The 24199-nt window shown below is 32.8% G+C and overlaps 2 protein-coding genes across 2 annotated transcripts; one reads left to right on the top strand and one right to left on the bottom strand.

Moving 5' to 3' along the window:
• Nucleotides 1-10805: 10805 nt before the first annotated feature.
• LOC132599896 (annexin D3-like) lies at nucleotides 10806-15369 on the bottom strand. The gene is made up of 6 exons (XM_060313063.1): nucleotides 15160-15369; nucleotides 14403-14548; nucleotides 13330-13557; nucleotides 12363-12575; nucleotides 12182-12271; nucleotides 10806-11255 (listed from the first exon to the last, which is right to left on the bottom strand). The coding sequence occupies exons 1-6, from the start codon at nucleotides 15245-15247 to the stop codon at nucleotides 11043-11045; spliced, it is 978 nt and encodes a 325-aa protein (XP_060169046.1). The 5' UTR covers nucleotides 15248-15369; the 3' UTR covers nucleotides 10806-11042.
• A 5178-nt stretch (nucleotides 15370-20547) lies between these two features.
• On the top strand, nucleotides 20548-23950 carry LOC132599895 (annexin D4-like). The gene is made up of 7 exons (XM_060313062.1): nucleotides 20548-20652; nucleotides 20775-20846; nucleotides 21163-21335; nucleotides 21891-22112; nucleotides 22704-22928; nucleotides 23368-23439; nucleotides 23562-23950. The coding sequence occupies exons 1-7, from the start codon at nucleotides 20607-20609 to the stop codon at nucleotides 23769-23771; spliced, it is 1020 nt and encodes a 339-aa protein (XP_060169045.1). The 5' UTR covers nucleotides 20548-20606; the 3' UTR covers nucleotides 23772-23950.
• The last annotated feature ends 249 nt before the right edge of the window (nucleotides 23951-24199 follow it).

The following is a 24199-nucleotide window of genomic DNA, read 5'->3' as shown; positions in this document are numbered from 1 at the left end:
AGCATGTAAGAATCTCTTCCAATAAAAAACACAATAAATACATCTTTTTTTTCGTGGGTTTTGATAAGTAAATTTTTTGATCATTTTTGTTCCAGGGATTGTGGTGTGTATGTGGCAGCCTTCGCTGAATACTTGAGCTCAAGTGCAGTCATCCCAACCGAATTCGATGCAAAGTTACTCCGTATGAGATACGGTGCCCTTTTATGCGACTATGCATGGGATAAGTCAAACAACAATGCATCAAGTGATAACGAGCAGCCTCCAAGACCAATTAGACCGGCAGTTGATTACGATGCAGTTGATAAAGAGGATCTTGATTAGGCCACCAATTCATTTGTGTTTTTGATTTTCATGTTGAACAATAGCATAGTTGGTTGCGACTTTTGTTGCTGTTTTTCATTTTGGATATATTGTTTCATGTGAGTAATCTTTTTTAGGATGATTAATATTGAACACCACCTTATGGTTTTTATATTGTTGTTTCTTTCAAGTATGTTATTTTTTCAATGCATAAATTCCATTTTTCATTATCTGTGAAATGTATTCATTTAACAAAGTAGTATATATAACCATTTAAATACAGTCGATATATACAGAAAATATAACTCAGATATATTCCCTAAGTCCATTTTTGAAATTACAGTTTGTTACAAAATTTAAAATTTCATCTAAATACACTTCAAATATATGTAAAATATATATCAAATATAGTTAACAGTAAACCAGAATAAGTATTATCTACCAGATCAGACAAAATGCAACTAAAATATAGCCAAAATATATACGAAATACAACTATTAAATCATAAATCCAAAACAAAAGGTCAAATCAGTTAACATAGAGTAGACTTTCCAAATACCATTTAACCACCAATATAGCATTACATTGAAAAACATCGGATGTTCAACCATGTGAAATACAATCATACTAGAATAATATGAATTCAAGATGAATTCATTTTTTATTTTTAACTGAAATTTAAAGTAGAATTGTCTTAACAAATAAAATCAAAATGGACTTATTTATTCTTCTTATTGAGCGGCGGATTATCACACGAACGCCTATTATGACCAAGACGTCCACATTTACCGCAAGAATTTCTGCGTTTACCAATCATCAACTCCTGTAATGGCTTGTCCCTCTTCTTTTTTGGCCTCCCAGGGGGTCTCTTATAGATCGGTGGCATAACAACTTCATCTAATATACTTTTAGGAACATTCCACTCGGTCTCATCGGGAAGAGGATCAACTGGCACATCATATGTGTTCACAACTGTTTCCGGCTTGAATAAATCCGAACAATATACATCAGCAGTCAAATTTTTTTTCTTCAATACTGCCCATGCATGAGAACACGGTATCTCGTCCAGTTGGAACATCCTGCAGCTGCAAGTTTTCTTCTTCAAATCTATTATGAAACGCCTCGGTCCATCATTCACTGTGTAAACATATTCAGTTGACGCTTCAACTTGAGAACCATTTAACAATAAACAAGCATTACCTGAGCAGTTTTACCATATTGGGAATATATATAAATATACATTACATATAGTAAAAATATAGATTAAATTTTTGTGTTGCAAACAAAGATACCCTTATTCGTATTGATTTGTACTCGTTGATCGACAACATCTCTTGATACCGCCTCATCAGTGTTGTGAATGTGTAGGTACCATTTTTTCTATTTGTGCAATTCCATCTACCAAACATCTTCCTCACTTCTTCAAGGAAATCAAAAATATGTAACTCTATTGCAGCAACCAGTTTTCCATTAATACATTCGGCTATATTTGAAGTCATTGTCCATCCTCTATTAACAGGTGAATAAAGCCTAGACCATTTATCTCTTCCAGCATCTTCTAGGTATCGTTTTACCCTAATATCAACATTCCCAATCTTCTCCATCAATTTATCGAACTCATCCTGGCTGTATGCTTTCGCTAGTGAATAAAATATAGGACTCAACACCTCACTGTTTGTTGTGTATTGCTTTGTCACATTTTTCCACAAATGTCATATACAAGCCAAATGAGGTGTCGCACCCCATTTTAACCCGGAGTCAAAATTAGGAGTGCAACATATTGGAGATTCCTATTTTTGTTTATTTATTTTAAGGAGTCGCCACCTAATTAATTTAACGGTGAATTAGGACACCTAGATGTTAACTAAGGCAAAGTTAAAACTAAACCTCCGTTAATAGTCTGTTTAACCAGTGTGATTCTAGGTAAGGGCTCTATATTATCCTAAAGGAAAGGGGTTAGGCATCCTTTAGAATCCGTTAAATTACGGTTATCCGGCCAACTTAGGTTAATTAATTGAGAGTAAAATATAATGTTTAAATTTAAAAATGGAAAATAGTATTAGTGGAAATAAGCTTTACAGAAAATATAATATAAAAGAAAACTTAAAATGCCATTTTTTTTTAAAATAGGACTGATAAATATTGCTAAGACTTTAAATGAAAATATAATAAATGCTATTCAAAGATGAGACTTATAAGAAATATGATAATTTGCCCATAAATAATAGCTTTTGAGAAGAGATTTAACAATTTTGAATTATATTATATGAATATAGCAATGTAGAAAAATCTAGGCTTATGAATAGGATTCAAGAGGAAGTGAGTTTTTCTTTTTCGTTTTTATTAATTCTTATTAACTATGCTTAGCTAAAAATATGCGTGATTGATTCAAACTTGAAGAGTTATTTATAAAATATACTTGAGTTTATACTTGCATATTAGTGACGTTTTGAAATGTTTAGGATAAAAATATGATTCCCTTTTACTTAAAATATATAGTCATGCCATTTTGCAAATCAATTATTCCAAATAATAAATACTATGAATAATTTTAACATAAAAGGAAATGAAACTTATGGAACTAATGTTAATATCTCTCTTAAATTTACTACCCATTATACTAGAGCTAAACCTACTAATTCATTAGGATTCATCTAGGTTAAGAAAATAAAATAAGATAAGGTTAGTCATACAAAACAAATAAAAAATATACAACAATAAAATAAAGTAGAGGGGAAGAAAATTGAATGGATCTGGCCCATTTTCCAGGCCCAACTGCTGCGCACTATTCATGCTATTAGGATTTGGCCCAATAAATTTTATGTTGCTGCTGCGGACTGTTCCGTTCATTGGGCTTTGGCCAAGAATTTTGTTTTCTATTTTTTCTTTGCTACGGACAGGACTGATGGGGGGCTGACTCGATAAGAGAGTTTCGCTGGGCTTTAGCCTATCGTTGAAGGCGGATGAAGACGAGTTGCTCGGACTCGTACGCGATGGTCATGCATGAAATGAAAGGAAAAGGATTAGTATGTGATTAACAAACAAAGCTAGAATATATAATGCAAGTTCAAGACAGACCAGTGGATTGTGTATATTATATATATTTGAGTATACTTCGTATATACACATTCATAAGGATGCATAAAGGGTTAATATTGGAAAGCTTCCAATCAAGATATATGTTTTATCCTTTTAAGCCTCATGCTAACAGTTTCTACCAATATTCAAGGTGAAATTATGCAAACGTAGTTGGTCTTCTGCCACTAGGAGAGAAAAAAAAAATTTGTTCACTAAATGCAAAAGGAAAATGCTTATACCAAATCTTATTACTTCCAAGGAAATAGCCAAATTAGATTCTTAACTCCATAAACCTATAGCCCTGAAGGAATTCTCAGAAAAACTCCAAACAAACAAACACACAACACTTGCACCTATTGTCCCAACCATGCGGACCCAAATCACTTTATTTTCATCATTTTTTTTTTTAAAATAGTTCAGAGACAAGGAAAAGGATAATCCTTCTACATGTTTTCAGAAACCAAGGTTAGACCATGAAGGACTACATGTTCCCCATCTCAAAAATTCTGATCTTGATCAAACACTTAAGGAATAGACATACTTTAATGCATAAGCAGTTTTGCCATTTATTCAGCACAATCAGTTCACATATCCAGCATTTAACATCAAATCAGATTTATGATAATTTGAACAAGATAACAGTCATTCATTACACGGACTCTTGTCACTGGTTTGACTAGGCCATAAATAGGGCGTGAGACATGTTTCTTAGACCAGATAATTGATCATACTCTTTACATATCTTATAAATCAAGAACAAAACTTTAACCAAAAACGAAGCAGAGCAGTATTTAACTTATAATATCACCATAAGCAACACATAAGATGTATTGTCCAAAACTTAGCAAAATTAACCATGCACTTGACCGATTTTGGCAATTAAAAGCAGATCCCACCAACAAGTTCTTCATATGTCGGCCATAGTACAAAATAATACTAGTCATAGTTAATCCATGCCAACAGTTCTATCATTTTCCTCCTAAACATGGGTTGAATAGTTTGTAATCATAGAATATTCATATTGACTTGATTTAAACCAACTAAGCGTATACTTCAAACTGACTATACTAAACATTTGCGAAATTCCCTACTAGACTTCATTCTCAAACTCATAAACAGCAATTTCAACACGCATTGTTCATCAGATAAAAAAAATATCTCATTTGACATGTAAATGGGGTGGAAACTGCCTCCGGGTTTCTCCCCTTTAGCAAAATAGAAACAAATTGGAAAATGCTTTAACGAGTTTCAGGAAAAGGACACCAAACTATGGAATCCCTTAACATAGACTGGTTTAAAGTATCTAAGCATATTTGAATGCATAAAGAAAGAACCCTACAACAACCAAACAGACTCTTAACAAGCGAAACATAAGCCAAGCTCGAACAAGATATCGCAATAAAACAGAATTAGAATTGAAAAGAGGATAAAACAGGTTTGGTTCAACAGGTTCTTTAATATTCATGTCAGTCCACTTCCAAGAGTTCAAATACTCGATTTGGAGCACAATAACGACCTAAAGGGACCTAGATAAAGTCATAAACAGAAAAGAAAAACACTCAACCACATTTAATTCATAGAAAAGGGGTTCATATCATCCTCAGATTTTCAAGCAAGTATTCAAACAGCGAATTCATTTTTTTATATAGGATAAGGCAAGCATATAAACGAGGATTTACCAGATTTCAAATAAACATGATAAGATAGAATGCTCATTAAAGAACTAGGATTTATTAACTCAATATGGGACAAATTCTATGCAATGTCTATGTTTGAACCAGGTAAGATAATTATTCGCAAACACTAGGCTATTCTAATGGATTAAAACCAATTAATCAACTCATGAGTACATCGGCATAATGAGCATTTCCACCAAACTGAGTTTTGAACCAATTAAGTCTACATTTGATCACCAAATCTACATGCTTGAGATAAGTTATTCACCCTCTAGTCAGCAAAACATATAAGAGATGCACTCCCTTCAGTTTAGTTTAAGCTTTGTACACACAGATCAGTATTTAGCAGATCCAAAATAGTTACCACTCAGACCTCACGCTTATACTTTCCTGTTGTACTTAAGCTAATCCATTAACATGATACCACATATTAGTCATCAATTAAACCTTACATTGGCACAGTTTCTCAAGTCAAATAAGCTAACACATAACCAACTATTCAATTGGAAGTTAAACCAAACTAAAGATGAACACGCACAGCCAGAAACTTGTCCGATGGCAAGGGTATATATCGAGCAAAGTAACAGGGCACCAAAATGCTTCAATTTTCAGAGGAACCATTTTAAACAAAGGAAAACAACACTGTCATGGGCTTCAACATACTCAAATAGCGCACACACACATATACATACATGTTTGCCTAATTATAAAGGTGTAAATATGATTAATCAAAGATCAAGTTGAGTGGCAAAGAAAACAGACCAATGTTTAACTAACATACACTTAGCCAAATAGTAACTGCCTAATCCAAATTAAAAAATGAGCTTATAAGCAAACAACAATGTCCAATCAATCCCACATTTAAATTATTCATTCGGTTGTCCAAGCATGAAGCCAAAACAGGTTAAAAGAAAACTATCAAGATTAAGCATAAACAAGATTTAAACCTAACAGGCATGCTATAAGTATAACGCAAATTAAACATTAATCAAGAACATCCAAACATGTCTTAAACTAAACTAAAACAGAACGAAAGTAAAATAACAACAAACAACCAAATGAAACAACAAACTACGTCATATAAGCATTTGAGCACATCCTAACGACAGTTGAACTAAACAGCTAATTAAACACAAAAAACACACTAGACACAAGAACCAGAAAATGAAAAGGGGCATGAAGTTTACCTTTTTTGAGTGCAGCGATCTGAGGTGCGGGGGTTCTCGGATCTACACTCGAACACTCGTTAAATCCGAGTTTGCGATGCTCGGATTAAAAGCGACACAGAGGCAAGCAAAATATAGAAAATTGATTTAATGTTCTTGACTCGACGTTTAGAATTTCTTATGACTACTGAAAACTTAATATATATATTTTTAGGAAATTTCGAGGTTTCAAGATTCTTTTTCAGTGATCTTCGGGTTCAAGATCTCTCAGTTTGCAAGGGATTTTCAGGGATTTTTGGGGTTCAAGAACTCGTTTTAGTAAGGCAATTTTTTGGGGGTTCTAAAACCTCCTCCTTTTAGGGGATTTTTGCCGCTCCAAACAACAACAAAAAAAAACTACAAAATAGAGGGGTTTTGGGGTTCAAGAACCGTGATTCTTCCGTCCTATTTATGGGGATTTGGGGGGTTCTTTTGTGTTGAAGAAAAAACAGGGGGAGAGGAGCGGGGGAAAAAGGAAGAGGAGCGTGGTGGGGTAGCGGTGTGGGGGTCGTCGGCGAGGTGGGGACGAGGAGCGTGGGAGTGGGGTGTAGGCGGCGGTGGAGGGGAAAAGGGAAGAGGAGCGGCGGGCAAACGGCGGTGGTGGGGGTGATGAGATGATGAAGGCGAGAAGAGAAAGGGGAGAAAAAAAGGGGGGGGGGGGGGGAGGCGGCGTAAGGAGTAAAAGAATAAAGGGAAACCCTAGGGGTTTCCCTTATGTTGGAGCTGATGCGGGTCGGACCCGGTATTTTTTGGACTGGGTCCATTTTTGGACTGAGTATTGAGAATGGGCTAAAATTAAAAACATAGACTGGGTTTAAAAATTGAGATAAAAGATATGGGCTAGTCAAAAAGATATTAGGAGTTAATCGGACTTTAATTTGGGATTCGGTAAGTCGAAATACGGACTGCGTGTAAGGAACAGTTTGTCTTCCAATATTTAAATAAGAGACTCATTTTGATTAACGATGTACTGAGAATGACATAATATCACATAATACCAAAATGTGTAATTATTAGAACTCGGGTAATAAAATTATATGATGTTATAATAGTCGTGCAATAATATTTTTTAAAAATTCACAGTAAAATAAAATACTATTATTTAATTATGCAAAGATAAATGCGATGCGTGTGCGTAAGCTGGTAAAATACTGAAATGATAAAAATTTGAATAATAATAATAATAATAATAATAATAATAATAATATTAATAATAATAATAATAATAAGTAACTGAAATATAATAATGAAGCCCCGATTTTGATAAAAGGCTAATAATCATAGTAAATACAATATATATATATTTTTTAATTTTCCACAAAATGTTAGGAGCATAAATAGGTATTTTGGAAGAGAGGCGGGACAAAATTGGGTGTCAACATGAGGAACAGTAGGATACACCTTAGAAACTGAGTGTATTATGCTTTCATGTCTGTCGGACACGACACACATATTTTGCCTAACACCATAAGCTTGCTTGAACAGTTCAAAGAACCACGTCCACGACTTATTATTCTCAGAATCTATCACACCATACGCTAGTGGTAGGATATTACCTACAAAAATCAGTATATATTTATAATATATTCAACACATATTTCAACTGAATTTGATCTCAGACTGTATTTTTAGCACCATCATTTATAAAACAATAATATATATTTACAATATATTTACCTCATATTTACAGTGTATTTCAACATATAATATTCACAAATTTACACCAGCAATACATCCAGAGTATTTTTTTAGCAGCTTTATTTGCAAATCAATAAGCATAATGTTGTATTTATAAAAAAAGCATTCATAGAATAGATTTACACATACCTGCTCCATCCAAAGTACTTGCCGACACAAATGTACCATTATACATTGATTTAAGATGTGCACCATCCACTACAACTATTGGTCTACAACACTCGAATCCCTTTATGAATGCTTTGAGTGCTACAAACAAATACATAAACTCATTTTCTGGTGATTTATGCATTTTAACGAGCGATCCAGGATACGTTTTATCAAGTATGTATATATATGCCGGCAACTTCTTGTATGAATGAGCTGGATCACCTCTGAAATCTTTTATAGCCTTCTCTCTAGCTCTCCATGTCATCATATAAGAAACATCTACGCCGAATTCATTCTTAACATCATCTATTATATCCCCAGGTGTGACCTTCCTTTTATGGTTAGTTATTTTCGCCTTCACAACCGCTTCTCCAATAAACCAACTTGTTGCCTGCCTTTGTGAATACACCTTGTCCTTCAACGGACATGTATGTTCTTCATCGAAAGCTCTAACCCTGAACATTTCAGAATCCCCAATTCTCGACGCTCTGAATTTCCATTTACATTCCGGCGACCAACATGCCAGAGTGTAGCTACATAATACAATGCAAAGAGTACATATTGAATCAATTAAATACAGTATAAATATACAAAAAATATATCAGAATATATTGCATCAAACATTTTTAAAATTAACAGTGTGCTAAATAAGTTAACAAATCATCTCAATACAGTACAAATATAACAAAAATACATCTGCACTTTCTGTTACCAGAATACATTTAGAAAATCATACCTTATAGCATTCGATCTCTCTGTTTTGAAATTGAATCTTTCACGAATTGCGTATTTCGTCATCGCAATTTTCAAAGTTTCCTTATCCTGGTAAATTTGATCGACAAAAACTCCTTTCGCTTCCGGTTTCGAAATTACCAAATTGTTATCATTCCCAAACAAAACAACAGCGTTTACAGTAGAATCATAAACTTTCATACCATCCCGATTCTCGCTATATCCAATTTGCAGCACATCATCTCCAATAATATGATTACCAGTTACACCATCCTCAACATCCAAATCATGAATACTAACGCACATTGGATACATCCCCAAAACTCTGTTTTCTCTCTTAAGCTCAACGTACACACGAACTCCCATATCGTTGTGTATTTCAATTGGTTGAAAATCGCCTTCAACAGTATATTTTATTGAAATAGTTTTCCTAACAGTATCCACGCCTAATTGATTTGTAATCGTACAAACTAACTCATCGTAATTGCAATTATCAATGAATACAACATCATCAATTTTGTAATTCACAAAACAGTTCTGATCGTTCCAAAAATCAGAATGACGGATCAACGCAATTACGCTTGTCATTATCCTGTTGTTTTCGAATACAACAATGTGTTATATTCAATTTAGCTAAAACAATTTCAGAAAAGACGAACAAAAAAAAAAGTTTGCAGTGAAAAAATCGTTACCTCAATTATGAACTCAACTTGATGAAATCAAATATATATTCGTCGTGATAATCAAGCTATGTTCACTGGTTTGATATTGTTATTTTTCAAAGGTTTTTCAACCTTTTTATTTTTGGTTAAAAATACGATTGTAAGGTTTGAATTCAAATTTTTTTGAATTTGTTAGCTGTTTGAATGAGATATGGAATCAGATATGGAATGGGAGGATATTTGCGTGAATCAGGGAACAATATAACCGATTCTAATTAAAATTGGAACAGATTTTGTTTCCATAAATATAGCACTGTCAGTTAAACTCGCGTCTGTATTTCCGCTATATTTATGCTATATTTTGGTATACCCGACTACTAGATAAATATAGGGTCATCTAGTTACGAATTGTAAATATAGCATATGTAGTTATAGGTTGTTAGAAAGAGTTAAAAGGTAGCTGTTTGTGAAAATTTTACTTGATTTATTACGGGAGTCCAAGGGCTTGGATGATAATCCAGGACAAGTACAAGGGTCACCGGGCCATTCTGCTTTTGTTGTTTGACCTTAATTTAATGTTATTTTTATTAGATAAAGGTAGATTTAAGAACTAATAATTAATTACATCTTATCTTAATTCTTTAAAATGACCTATTTTAGACCAGTTATTTTTAGTCATAGTTCGTTCTATAGGTAGTAGTTAATTTCTTTGTTCCCCAGGTTGCATTTTTCCATAACACAATTTCTGATTCTAATAATAGTTGAAATTGGAATCATCAAGATAGCGATGGACAAAACAAAATCATTTTGATCAACATCGCATCCTGTTATAAATAAAAATTATGTTTGTTAATTTGAGAATTAGCATCCATATTAGTGTTGATATCGAATATCAATACATAAAACATATTTGGAAGATGAAGTAGGGATTAGTGCTCAAGCAATCCTTAAAAATGTGTAACAATAATCAACATTTGGAAGATGGAGTAGTGGTTATCGAACAAGCAATCTTGATAGTAATAAATCTTATTATTGTGTTGATTTTATTGTACTTCAAAATGTTCTTGTGGCATAAATTTAATTGATTCTAAGTTGTTGGGGGTGATACGGATGCATTTGATGCAGTAGAAATGACTTTTGGGTAGAGTGAACGCTTGTAACATGGTTAAAACAATTATATTAGGGGTTGTCAGCTCACTTTAAAGATAATTGCAAGTAACTGTCCAAACTATATGGACTCAAATTAGATGACCTGAAAATTAAGATAAATGTAAATAACGCTAATAGTGAAAAAACTTCTCAAATGTCCAATAATGTTGTGTTTTGTTTCTATACTAGAACTGAAAGACGAACATTTATTCAGAAACAAAGTGCCAGACAATCAAGGTACACAATCATTCTTCTTCTACTGCTAATACAAATATCAAAGATCACCCTCACCAATACTGATACAGCAACTTCAAACCAAACAAAGTTGAATCACAATATATATAACCACACTGCAAGCCTCTTGATATTACCAATAATGAAGGATACAAACACTAGAAGCTAGTGTCAGTGGCCCCAAGCAGGGTCATCAGGAACTCCCTGTAGTAACCTGATGTGTCATCAGCTACAGCATATTCAAGAGTAGTATTCTTCATTTTGACATATTCTTCCTTAACTTTGATCATATCAATTTCAGCTCTAGTTATAATGGCTCTAGTCAAAGAATCCTCATCAGTTCCTAGCCCGTCGGTGGAGACCTTTACGACCTGAAATGTCCAGATACGGAGGAGAGAAAAGGGTGATCTAGTCGCTGTCGTTAGGTGATAAGCAATATTAGATAGCCAAGGGACAAAAAGAGATGATAAAACAATCAAAATTGCTCGATGTCAAGAGGAAGTTGTTTGAAGGGGTGGTGATGTTACAGCAAGTTCCAGAAGAGAATAGCTTGCACCAGACAGCAGCTACTGCTCAAATTGAACTGCTTACATCTAATTTCCCAAATGATTAGAATTTTTTTCCAAAGGTTCGCGTGTCCAAGAATTCTCCTCCAGATTTTTACCCATGATGAAGGTTTAACTTTGATTTCTTCTGAGTGGATTAGGGAACAACAGCAATGTGAAAAGGTTCTGTCAGGTTCTTAGTAGGCGTTTGGACATGAATCGAGTGATATTTGAAAAAAGTAGTATTTTGAAGTTGAAACATGGTAATTGAAAGTGAAGTTGTGTATGGAAATGCATTTCACTAGTAAAAAAGTGAGTGAAAGAAAATTCCACTTGAAAACTGGTTATAACTAGTTTCTCACAACAACTAACCGAAAAATCATTCTAATGTGTAACCAAACATTATTTTAAAAACATGTTCTGGGTAAAAGGAAAAAAAATCATGTCCAAACGGGCGGATGAAAAAAAGAGGCTCTACGGGAACAGTGACAGAAAAGAATTATTTGTACAAACAGGACCAGGCCAAAATTCAGGGACCTCTTAACAGTCTTAAACTAAGTAATCATAAGAAAGTACAATCCAAGACAAAGCTAGTTGTACACCAATTTCACGCTAGTTGTACACCAATTTCACTAAGACAAAGATGACTGTATGCACCAAAATAGAAGGATTCTTCAGGGGGGAAAAAGGGTACTAAACAATAAGAAAAAAAGAAGCCTAACAAGGTAATCTTTTATGGCTATTTTTGTTACCTCAGCAAAATGCTCCTCTGGGGATTCTATGCACAAGATAACCACTTTCCAGATAGATTCTGAAAGACCTTCACCGCAATTCGATATATCCTGTGATAGAGAATTGGTCCAACAAAATAAGATTAATAGAAGAGCAAGAATGCTAAAGCAACGTAAATCTGGTTGCTTAAAGATAAAAGACCTGATAAATGGAGAATCCATAGTTTTGCTTATAGCACTGGAAAGTTGCCTTAAGCTGATGCATGTTCCTTGTGCTGAGTATCAGGACGAGTTCATCACAATCTAATTGTTTTGTTCTAGTGGCTTCATGAAGCTTCGAAGCCTCTAGATTAGCAGTACTATGGTCGACCAATTCCTTGTCATATCTGTAGGAACTGACTAGACTGACTAGTACCTGCCCAATTTTCATCCAATGCAACACTTCAAACATGGTGCTCATTGAACATCACATAAGAAAATTCTACAGTGCAAGGTGATGATGCAGACATGGATTAAACAAGATAAAGCAACTAAGGGTGTATTTTGGTAAGGAAAATATCTTAAACAATGTTTAGTGATCACTAGAAAATAATGAAAGGTGGGCTGAAAAATGGAATACTGAACAAAAAAGAAGTTCCGAGCTATTGATAGGAATTTCAAATGCTAATGAGCATTTATTTTGTAAAGAGAAAGGGTAAAAAATATCTGTCTGTTAAAAGAGATATCTTGATTTTATGCTCCTTATATTTGGGACCATATATACCCTTTCTATTACGTCTTGTATTTCCCCTTGACCTTATTGGAGCTCTAAACCTGAAGTATCACAGAAGGTAAATTTAAACCATAGTCAAAAGTAGAGGGGTAATTTGGACCTTTTTCCTGAAGTGTTTTCACTTGTGGAATCCACCCAGTCCACGTTAGAACTCCGTTAAAGGCAAGGGAAAATATGAGATGATTTGATAACAACAAGGGTATGAGTGACGCCAAAGTGTAACAGGGGATAAAATCAAGATAATTCATATAGTAGAGGGGTAAATTTGGACCTTTTTCCTTTTACAAATGAGATAATACTGTACCCCGGAACAAACAGAGATAGAACAATATTGTTCAAAGAACATTATTCATCTTTAATTAACAATTGGTGAGTGGAAACAATGAAATAAATTAACCTTTTGGACAGGAGGAGAGACATGTGCAATGATATCCTCTTCAAGTGAGCAGCCAAAGAGGTCACTGTATTTTTGTCTCACAGCAACAAGATGATCAGGAGGTGATGCACAAGCTATCTCTACTATCACATGCAGGCGGGTTATGTCATGTATCCATGAATTTAAGACCTCATTCGCTAGCCTCGCATATCTTTCAGGAGGATCATATGCCCAGAGGATCACCGCTTTCTATCATGCATCAAACATGAAAGTCAAAGAAGTCAAAACTTTGAAGTAAGTAGTAACAATGCTTTTTTTACCATTCAAGAGTTGCTCTTCTGCAGGAAAGGAACAGTCAACAAGCTTATCCATTTTTAGTTCTTTTATTTTATTTTTAACAGTTAATTAGTCGTTTTGTGATTTTTTGAGGTTGTGTGGGTTGACTTATATTTTGTTTGTTGATCAATAGCAAAGATAATTTATCTGTTCTATCTCATGTTCTATTTGTCAAGAAATGACTTCTGACATAAACGTCATGTATAAGATGACTCTTATATAATGATGGTGTCCGAGCAGGCTTGCGCATCTCGACTATCCCATCGATGATCTGCTATCTTCCACAGCACAGGCTTGAGTAACTCTGTTCACCAGACTTGTGGAGTAATTTATTTTTAAGAAGTATTTTTGTTCATTTTTATTATTCATAATATAAATTTTGTGATGAAATTTGGCCGAAACTTTTGACATCCCAAAATTAGAAACTATGGTTTTTTGAAGGTTATCCTATGGATATACCAATTTAGTTCTTTGAATAATTTAGAATGGAAACTCAAAATTGCAAACTCATAGCAAGTTGATCTTATCCTTCTACTTAGAAGTGAATTTAGCTTTCTAGGAAATTATAGGAAAGAAAAAGCTAATTCAACTGTACACGTGATAGATCTTCCTTCAAACTATCCGTAAAAAAAAAAAAAAAAAAAGACCAAAATCTGCTGAGGGTAACCTTGAGGAATTACTAGGCTTATAAGCTGAACCATTTAAGTTGGGATTTTTTATTACTTATAAAACAGATGCGTTCAGGAAAAAAAGAATACCCTGAAATCACCAGATAATTCAGAATGAAGATCATCAATAAGGGATTTGTTATAAAGCTGCTCATATTCTTCTTTGATCTTCTTCATCTGGCTTGCATTTCTATGTCCCAAAACCGTTATTATCGCCTTCTCATCAGTTCCCAGTCCTAAAAAATGCACAAAAAAATTATGTCAAAAGGAAAGAGCAACACAATACTTGAAATTCATCCCTGTAGTTGTAGTTAACTGGTTCGACTGAACCTAGTATTTCGACAAGAAATATATAAATGAGTTAATGGTCAAAAACACACCTAAACTATCACTTTTTCATGACTTTCACACTCCAACTATCAATTGTTCCGTTTTCCTTCTTGAACTATCAACATCTATGTATTAAAACATGCCTCAAATCTGATTTTGCCAACTATCATTTGTTTCCTTTTCCTAAAATGAAACAACTGATAGTTGAGGTGCGAAACTTGCGAAAAAGTGATAGTTCAGGTGTGTTTTTGACCATTATCTCTGTGTAAATATATATATATATATATATATATATATATATATATATATATATATATATATATCTAAAATCTACTAAAATCTTAACAAATGTTAAATTGCATGTTCCAAAAGTGCAATGCATCCATGGTAAGAGTTGTAAAGTCGAACCATCGAGTTTAAATTCTGAATCCGCCTCTTACCATTCCCATCCGTTAATCAAAGATAATAAACAGAGAAAACGAAAAGGGGATAACAAGAAAGAAGGAGGTATATATACCGAAAAAATATCCTTTGAAGGAATTCCTGAGTGTTTCAGCGTCCTGGTTTGGAGAAGGAACAACGTCTGGTACTAAGAGACTCCCCATTTCTTGGTTTTGGTTCTTTAGAATATTTAACAAGTGAAGAGAAAATAGCAAGCTATATAATAAGAAGAGAATTGAAGAGTTGATAAATAAGAATTTCGGTTTTGCTGGTTTTAATTTCAGTTTCAGTTTCAGTTGTTTGTTTCCAATTTCCCTCCACCTAAGTTCCTTTTTTATACAGGTAACCGGGAGTTTGAACTCTACTGTTTGCCCTTTGTATTTCATTTGGACCTTAATGCCCTTATAATATTAGCTTTTTAACCTTCCAACTCCTTTTCATTTTGCTCCTACTAATTCTAAGTAGCCGTTTAACCATAGGATTTGAAAGCAACTTTTGTTTATAAAATTTACACAAATTACAATTTCAACCTCTCGTATTATGATTTCAAATTCTGAATTTTCAAAAAATAGAATTTGGGATACTAAATTAGCGATTTAATTGAAACATAAATTTATATTTTGTTAAAAAAAGATTCATAAGGTGGTAGATATATTTTTTAACTGTAAAACTTCACTCAAAGTAACAATGTTGGTTCGTATTCTCGGTTGCATGCTCGATGTGAAGAGATTATCCGTATCATGTGGGAGGATCATCTTAAAGAGTGTTACACTACAACTCATGTTCAATTTTCCTTTTTATTGAACTAAAGTTCGATCAATACATGTTACATTTTTTAGAAATGTCTTCTAGAACTTGTTATGAACTATGGTTTGCTCATTTGGTAAGATTGTATAAGACTTTGAGAAGTTTTGATAGTTTTCACAACTTGTGTGGTTTTCATGTTTATGAGAAAAAAATACAACTTTAGAAATCCAAATTGCATATCCAAACAAAACTTTAACTTCAAATCATGTCCAAACGGAGCCTAAGCTGGCGTTTGATCATATCTTCCAAAAAAAAAAAATCAATTTATTTGGAATTTATGGAGTTTGAGTTGAAAATGAAGTTGTATTTGGTTATACTTTTTGCAAAGAATATTTGAAATAATGTTCATGCTTAAATATACTTAAATATAGTACAATTTCAATAGTGAAAAGTAAGTTGAAAAATAGGTTATAAGCTATTTTTCAAATTTGAAATACACCTTTAAGTTGGATTTGAAATTTTCATGCTCAAACACTAACTTTTAAATAAAGTGAAAAATTATTCGGGAAAAAAGTGAATAATATTTATGGCCAATTGGGTCCTTAAAAAAAAAAAAACTTTTAGCTTGAAAATTAAAGTACTCCCTCCGTGCACTTAACAATATTTGCATATTGTTCTCTTTCCGAGTCCAATGTTTAGATATAACTATATGAATAAATTTGCAGTTTGTGATGCTATATATTATACAATGATGCATTATTTTTTATATCTGCCGAATGTGTTTCTATATATTAGTCATCCCTATAGTTCGAGAGACCTCTCCAAAGATTAGTTTTTCTGCATGTATGTTAGGCAAGGCCTGTAACGTAACGCCAACAATATTCAGTTGATTCATTTATTAGTTTATAATATAATGTAGTTCTTGAAAAAAATAAACACTTCAACCAAATTATATAAGCAGCTAAATTTTTAAAGGCACATATTAGGAACTAACACGAAATGAGGTTTAGGAAGATTTTTCTGTTTTTGTTTTTGGAATCCTATAGGAAAAGATCATTATGTGAAAAGTATTGGAGGCTGGTATTAGTTGGCATGCATCAAGCCTTTTATTTAAACAAAAAAAAACAAATTAACCTACTTTAATTATTATGGTAGGTAATCCATTATATTATTCCTTCCAGGCTTTCACATATTGATCATGTGCTTAGCTCCTACATTTTGTCCCCATACTATTTCGTCTGTAAAATACAGTACTTAGTCACGATCAGTGAGTATAGCAAAATCATATTGTTGTGTGAAAAAATTACTCAAAATTAGTCGAACTACACTAGTACCGAAGAAAAATCAAGATGATTGGAACAATTTCTAAAATTCTTATAATTTAGTTATATAAAATAGAATAATTGAAAAATTAATATGCTATAAATTTTATAGAATAAGTGATTGAACAAACTATTTACACCCGTTTGTTGAAACATTGAGTCCACCCAGTCCACGGGGGACTCTTTGCGATGACTTATTAAGAAGATTCTCACATTTAACAAATGTACATCATGGAAGACTAGACTTTATTCATTGATTATGTTTCCACTTTCAACTAAGTTTATCTTACCAGAAACAGATAAATTATTCTAATGTTTTGTTAGGGGCAGTGAACACGCAGACTGTGTCAATTGAAAAAAGTATACTGTAGTGTGACAGGTTAAAAGAAAATTCAGTTAAAAATTGAATAAAAACACGTTCTTAATAGCTTTAAAATTTTATATGATAAATTTTTTATGACGTGTTACGTTGGCCGTAAACTTCTACAACAAACAAGATCTTCTTTTTATATGTTCTATCTTAGCAAAAAAAAAGAATGAATAAACTTTGCACAAACAAACGCAAAACAAAAACAATTTAAAAAATTTGTCCACACCTCCTACACGATAGGAAACCCTAATTTATCTACTTAAACATCACCATCGATAATATGCTTCTTTTAATCTTTCAATTTCTAGATCACACCGATGGTAAATGTTTTATTTTTAGGATGACCACATTTTCATAGCCTCATAGAAAAGAAGGATATTGGTATAGATGAAATTAAGCCAGTTCAGTCATACTCTGTATATATATATATGTGTGTGTGTAAATAATTTATTTTTAGGATGACCACATTTTCATAGCCACAAAAGAAGGACATTGGTATAGATGAAATTAAGTCAGTTCAGTCATACTCTGTGAATATATATGTATGTATATGTGTGTATATATACACACACCCCCTCTAACCTTTCATTTATTTTTTCTGAATAAAGGGATACCTATCTTCAGTAACGAACTGCATAGCAATACTTTTAAAGAAAATCGATGTTATGATATTGCCACATTGATATATATGAAGTTCGTGGAATATCCTTTAGCATGTTGTACCAGACTAGCAGCTAAATGCAACAACAACAAAAAAAGGTTACTTAATTAGGACTACTATTTCAATTGTAATATTGTTAGGTTCTTGAAAGTAGCGTTTTTAGAGGCGTTTCGGGGCAAAACTCGGGGCGAGCTTCGGGGTGGGGCGTACCAAAAACGCTCATTTGCGTAGATCCATAGAGCGTACGCCCTAGAATTTGGGGTGTAAGTCCCGGGCGCAAAAGCGTAAGCCCCGAGAGTACAGACGTACGTACCGAGCGTTAAATTTGATTTTTATTGTTTTAAAATTATTTTTGCTATAAATTATGATTTTTATTATTGGTATTATGATATTTATACTTTATGTTATCATGTTTTCATATTGTAGTGATTTTTCCTAAAATATATAAATAAAGAAAAACAATTCTCATAGAAAATAACACTGCCATAAATAGTATTTTTTAGATGACTATGCCTGAAATTGATATGATAGAGATTTCATTGTACTATGTTCCTGAAACAACTTTATCCATTTTTACCCCATTGCTCTTACACTTTTTGCCCTTCTTCTTCTTTGAATATATAAAGAAAAGTCGGTACAAATATTAGTCGAGGTCGGGAAGGACTAATAGATCTGGAGATTGATGATGAAGTGAATGAAAATTTCATTTTAAAGATTATCTAGGCTAGTATCATTTTTTTTTGTTATCTTTCTCAAATAATATTTATAATAATTCTTTCTACATTATTGGAGATTTATTTGTAGAAATTTAATGAAAACTTTACTTTTACTTATTGTTTGATAATAAAATTATAAAATTGAAGATATATGAGACATGCGCCCCGTAGATCTATGAGACTTATGCTCCATGTCTCGGGACTTACGTCTCGCCCCATACTGCATAAAACGCCTCGCCTCACGCTCCCGCCTCTTAAAACACTGCTTGAAACTTGTGATGTTGAATATAAAAGATATCCCAATATTTTCATAGAGAATGTACAAGGTTAAATTAACCTCAATTCTACTTTATTCCATTAATGGATAACCTCACACATTCTCTTGACAAAAAAATTCTCAAAATATCCTAAGTTATCTAATTAATCAGGGGCTTACTACTACTACTACTACTACTTATATTATTTATATAATTATCATTTTCTGTTGATCTTTTCTATGTCCTTATTAATTATATAATACCAATGATGTGAGCTAGTAGTATGAACACTTGAACAAATTCAAGACCTCTATCCAATTTTAAAAAAAGACTTCAGACTTCGTCATGATGAATAGTTGTGATTTAGCATAACGAAAGATTCACATCATCACTTACTCCTATATTTCTAATTTTAATTTCAGGACGCCACTCATGCTTTGCCACGTATATCACAGAAGGATCTTGTTATAGTAAAGACAATTCAATCATACTTTACATTTCGATTGAAAAAACTGAAACCAATTCAACAAATTAAACCTGCTTAATAACAGATTAATTACTTTATTAAAGAACGGGTGATGCCACACCACGTCGAAAGGAGTAATTCTGAATGCCTAAACTGTTACAATAAATTAAAACAAACTAATACTGTAACTGTAAATTAAATGCTTACACTAACACATGTATTAATTAAATTCATAATATAATACTATTATGTAAATTAAACCAAATGTGGCCACTATTCAAGTGATATTTTCTCTTTGCTTAGGCATGCTTATTGGTGTAATGGTGTACTTAAAGACATAGTACATTTTATTAAATGTAAATAACTCGTTGGTGAAATCGGATTAACATTACTCTAACATCACTTATAAGTAATTTAGTAACCGCATCAACGTTCACTTAAATGGGGCCTTTAATATTAGGCGATAAACTAAAACAATAAAAGAAACTCTCATCAATTTACTAACTGAAATTATTAAGATGTCTACCTTTTTTCATTTATGTTATATCAGTAGAAAAGAACGTAACGTTACTTATACATTTAACATACGCTTGACCTAAATTAATTATCATGGTTTGGCCCTTTTATTCACCTTCCCATTAATGTTCTAAAATGTGGATTTTATATGAAAAGAAAGAGTCCGTTTGAGAATTAATCAAAGGATTGTAGCATGAAATAGAAAAATAATCCTCTGGTTATTGCACTCGGTTATTGTGGAAGATCTTAAATGGGACATAAATGCCATTTTAATTTTCTTGGGGCATATTTTTGTCTTTAGTTAATTTAAATCAAACTTGTCCAGCCGGTGACTACATGAGAAATGACCAAAATGCCCAAAGAGCACACTATAAATATAGCTTGAATTGAAAGAGATCCTCACACAGCCAAAAATAGCAACTCTAGTCTTAATTTTGCCTCCAAAACACACACACAAACATTCATCAAATGGCAACCTCCAATGAGTTTAAGGCTTTCTCCAAGGCTTTATCAGGTTCTGTTTTTTCAGAATAATTAACTTTTCAATATAATTTTCCAAAGTTACTCTTTCACCTTCTTATTTCATAAAAAATAAAAGAAGTGAATTTATGTTATAATTTTAATTCCTAATATCAGGTCATTACAACACAAGTGGTCAACAAACAGCAACCTCTAATGAGTTTAGAGCTCTCACCAAGGCTTTCTCAGGTTTTTGTTTTTCCCCGAATTTATAATTATTTTTACATTATTATATATCAAGTTAATTATTCCCTTTTCAATTCGCTTTCTTTAATGGCTCCCGATGAAGGTGTGAGTTATACATGTACAATTTTTTTTTCTTCACCCCTTTGTCTAAACTATATCAGTTAAATACTCACATTTTTTTGTTTTTTCATATTTTGATGTATATTTTTTGCCTGTTCAAACTTGTGCTACCCGTCTAATTTTCATTTTTTCTATAAGAATTAAATCGGAGACAAAAAATGAAAATCAGAATTGTTATATTTGGGAATTTTCCTTTTAGGACTTGGAGTTGATGAGAAGTCATTCATATCAATACTGGGAAAGTGGGACACAAAGCAAAGGCAATTCTATAGGAAGAACACTCAAGAATTCTTCAAAGAGGATGAACGCCAATTTGAGAGATGGGATGAAGCACATGTTCTCCAAATTCGCCAAGAGTTTTTACGTCTCAAGGTACGTACTCTTTTTACTTTTATTTTTTCTATATTACTCGTCAATTTAATTATAGATATTCTTCAATTGATCAATCTTATGAAATTAGAACGGACAAATAAGTTTGACACGTTCAACTATCATGTTTAACATGTCAAGAGTCCAAGTTCATGGTACGTATTGTTTGCTTTGGTCCAATATGCCTTATAAATTTGTCTCTCGGTCTATGTCAGCGATCATCGAGCTTAAGAATGTACAATATCATGTGAACTAGTCATGTTATGCCTTACTACAACTCTTCATTTTCCTTGCATGTACATGTCCAACCCTTTTTTTAGAAGCTTGTCAATCCTTCTCTTTGACTCGGCCCTCATCGGCCCACCCTCTGTCATGAACGTCACATGACATTTATGACAAAGAAACTAAATCATACCTTACGTTGAGATAATCTTTTCTAATTCCTCTAGCCAAACAAAGTGATTGATTGAAATAATAATAATAATAATAATAATAATAATAATAATAATAATAATAATAATAATAATAATAATAATAATAATAATAATAATATTGTAGGATGCAGTGATGGTGTACACAATGCATCCATGGGAGAGAGATGCTAGACTGTTTAAGGAGGCATTGGTGAAAGAAGGTCAACCTCAACTTCATATTATTATTGAGACTGCTGCCACTAGATCTTCTGAACAACTTTTGGGAGCAAGAAGGGCTTATCATTCCCTCTTTGAACACTCCATCGAGGAAGACATTGCCTCCCATGTCCACTCTCCTCAAAGAAAGGTACACACTTGTACACATGTAAATATACATATTTTCCAGTTTAACTTATATGCACGGATAACTTAATTTTTTCTTACGCTCTCAGGCCATTTAAAATATGATTAAAAGATATAGATCATTAATAAATGGAATTGGTAATGTGAAAATTACAGCAAGTAACCTTCTATAATATGCTACTTTGCACCTATAATGTGAAACTTTTGTGACAGTACCATCTTTGGGTATAAGTTAAAACATATATGTAATTTTGAGATTTGTACACTACATCTACATAGTAGCATATTAAAGTTCACAACAAAAACTAACCCTGATCTTTACAATTTTTAGCCAGTATACTATGTATAATCGATGTATAACCATAATATGTGTATAATCTGTGTGTATATATATATATCAACGGTTATACATTGAGTATACACCTACAAAGACTAAAAAGTACCATTACGGTTAGATAGGCGAATTTTTCTAGCAGGTTGGCTAAAAATATTAAGATCCCTTTTCTCCGTGCTTTTGGATCATCAAACTTGGGCTTTTAGTGGATTCTAAAATGGACTTTTGAGTACTGATTAAGATTTTTCTTTCTTGAAATAGCTTTTAGTAGCCCTGGTGAGTTCATACCGTTATGAAGGGCCAAAAGTTAACGAAGAACTTGCAAAATCTGAGGCCAAGGAGTTCCTAAAGGCAATTAAAGATGGTGGAAAGAAGGAGTTTATTGAAGATGAAGAAGTTGTGAGGAGATTATCAACAAGAAGCAAGCTCCATCTCAAGGCTCTTTATGCCTATTACAAGGAACTCAGTGGCAACTATTTGGATGAGGTAAATAAAATGTTATGGCGTTTGCTTGAAAATTTGACGAAATAGTAGGATGGATGAGATGAGATTACCTCACTGTTAACCAGAAGTTAACAATTTTTTCTAGAAAAATCACTAAACTAAATTTTGTAACTTTAGAGTAACTAAACTTATAGGAGTACTAGTTTGTTACTAAAACAAAATGGACCATAGAACACATTAGATCTAACTGAAAAATCTAATAAGCATGCCAAGTTAGCAAATTTTCCAAATCAGCAACTCTTTTTTTTTAAAAAAAAAAAAAGATTCAGCAACTATATTTACCAAAAAAATAAACAATAATAACCCAACAATATTTACCAAGAAAGTTAGTACAGTTCATTGATGTTTAATGAAGGTTTATTTGTTTCACCATATTTTTCTGACTTATTGTGTAAATTTTTCTGTTTTTCCCTCCTTGCAGGACCTTGGTGGCAGCTTGGTTTTAGAACAAACAGTACAATGCCTTTGTACACCTCAAACATACTTCAGCAAAGTATGATCATTCTCCAAACTAAGGCACTTAATATCTTTTTATTCACATTTTTAAAAATTCTCTTGTTTTTTTCTCACTTCTCATATTATATATATTTGATTTGGGGTCATTTTTATTAATAGGTTTTGGATGCATCACTGAGACTAGATGTGGATGAACCAGCCAGAGACTCAGTGACTAGAGTCATTGCTACAAGAGCTGATGAAGATATCAACCAAATTGCTGAAGAGTTTGACAAGAGATTTGGAACTACTCTGACTAACAAGATTGAGGAAATTGCTAATGGAAGTTACAAGGAGTTCTTGCTTACTTTAGTTGCTAAATCAGCCTAATTTCAGATTATGTAGTACTTTGGCTGAAGAATTTTCTGATTGATGAATGTTTGTGTTTTATGTGTGATGGTTGTATTTCCTTGGCTATCTACTTTTGTGTTTTTTCCTAGTTTGTAAGACTTGTGTATTTCCTTCTGCTGAAGAATTTTAATATTAAATAAGTATTAGATCCTTCCAAATTTGCTATTCTTGTTAATGTTACTAACACAAGGAGTGGATCTTATCGTATTGAAGTCACTAAATTATTACTAATATTTATAACGAAAAATCACTCAAATTTGACAAAATAAAAGAAAATAATTTAAGATGCTTTAATTATGTTTAATAAACCTTGTAGATGCTACATTATGGCTAACCAAGGTGCTAAAAAAGAATGACTTTGATTTAAAATCATATATACACAGAAAGTTAAATGGGATTAAGCATTT

The sequence above is a fragment of the Lycium barbarum genome, chromosome 6 (genome assembly GCF_019175385.1).
Source record: "Lycium barbarum isolate Lr01 chromosome 6, ASM1917538v2, whole genome shotgun sequence".
NCBI lineage: Eukaryota > Viridiplantae > Streptophyta > Magnoliopsida > Solanales > Solanaceae > Lycium > Lycium barbarum.
This window is presented reverse-complemented; position numbering and strand designations above follow the sequence as displayed.

Excerpts from the sequence above, each read along its gene's own strand:
- LOC132599896 (XM_060313063.1), bottom strand. The coding sequence starts at position 15,247 with ATGGGGAGTCTCTTAGTACCAGACGTTGTTCCTTCTCCAAACCAGGAC. Across the intron at positions 14,549-15,159 it reads CTTCAAAGGATATTTTTTCG|GACTGGGAACTGATGAGAAG; the intron begins GTATATATACCT and ends TGCATTTTTTAG. Across the intron at positions 12,272-12,362 it reads ATGGATTCTCCATTTATCAG|GATATATCGAATTGCGGTGA; the intron begins GTCTTTTATCTT and ends TCTCTATCACAG.
- LOC132599895 (XM_060313062.1), top strand. The coding sequence starts at position 20,607 with ATGGCAACCTCCAATGAGTTTAAGGCTTTCTCCAAGGCTTTATCAG. Across the intron at positions 20,653-20,774 it reads TTTCTCCAAGGCTTTATCAG|GTCATTACAACACAAGTGGT; the intron begins GTTCTGTTTTTT and ends TCCTAATATCAG. Across the intron at positions 23,440-23,561 it reads CTCAAACATACTTCAGCAAA|GTTTTGGATGCATCACTGAG; the intron begins GTATGATCATTC and ends TTTTATTAATAG.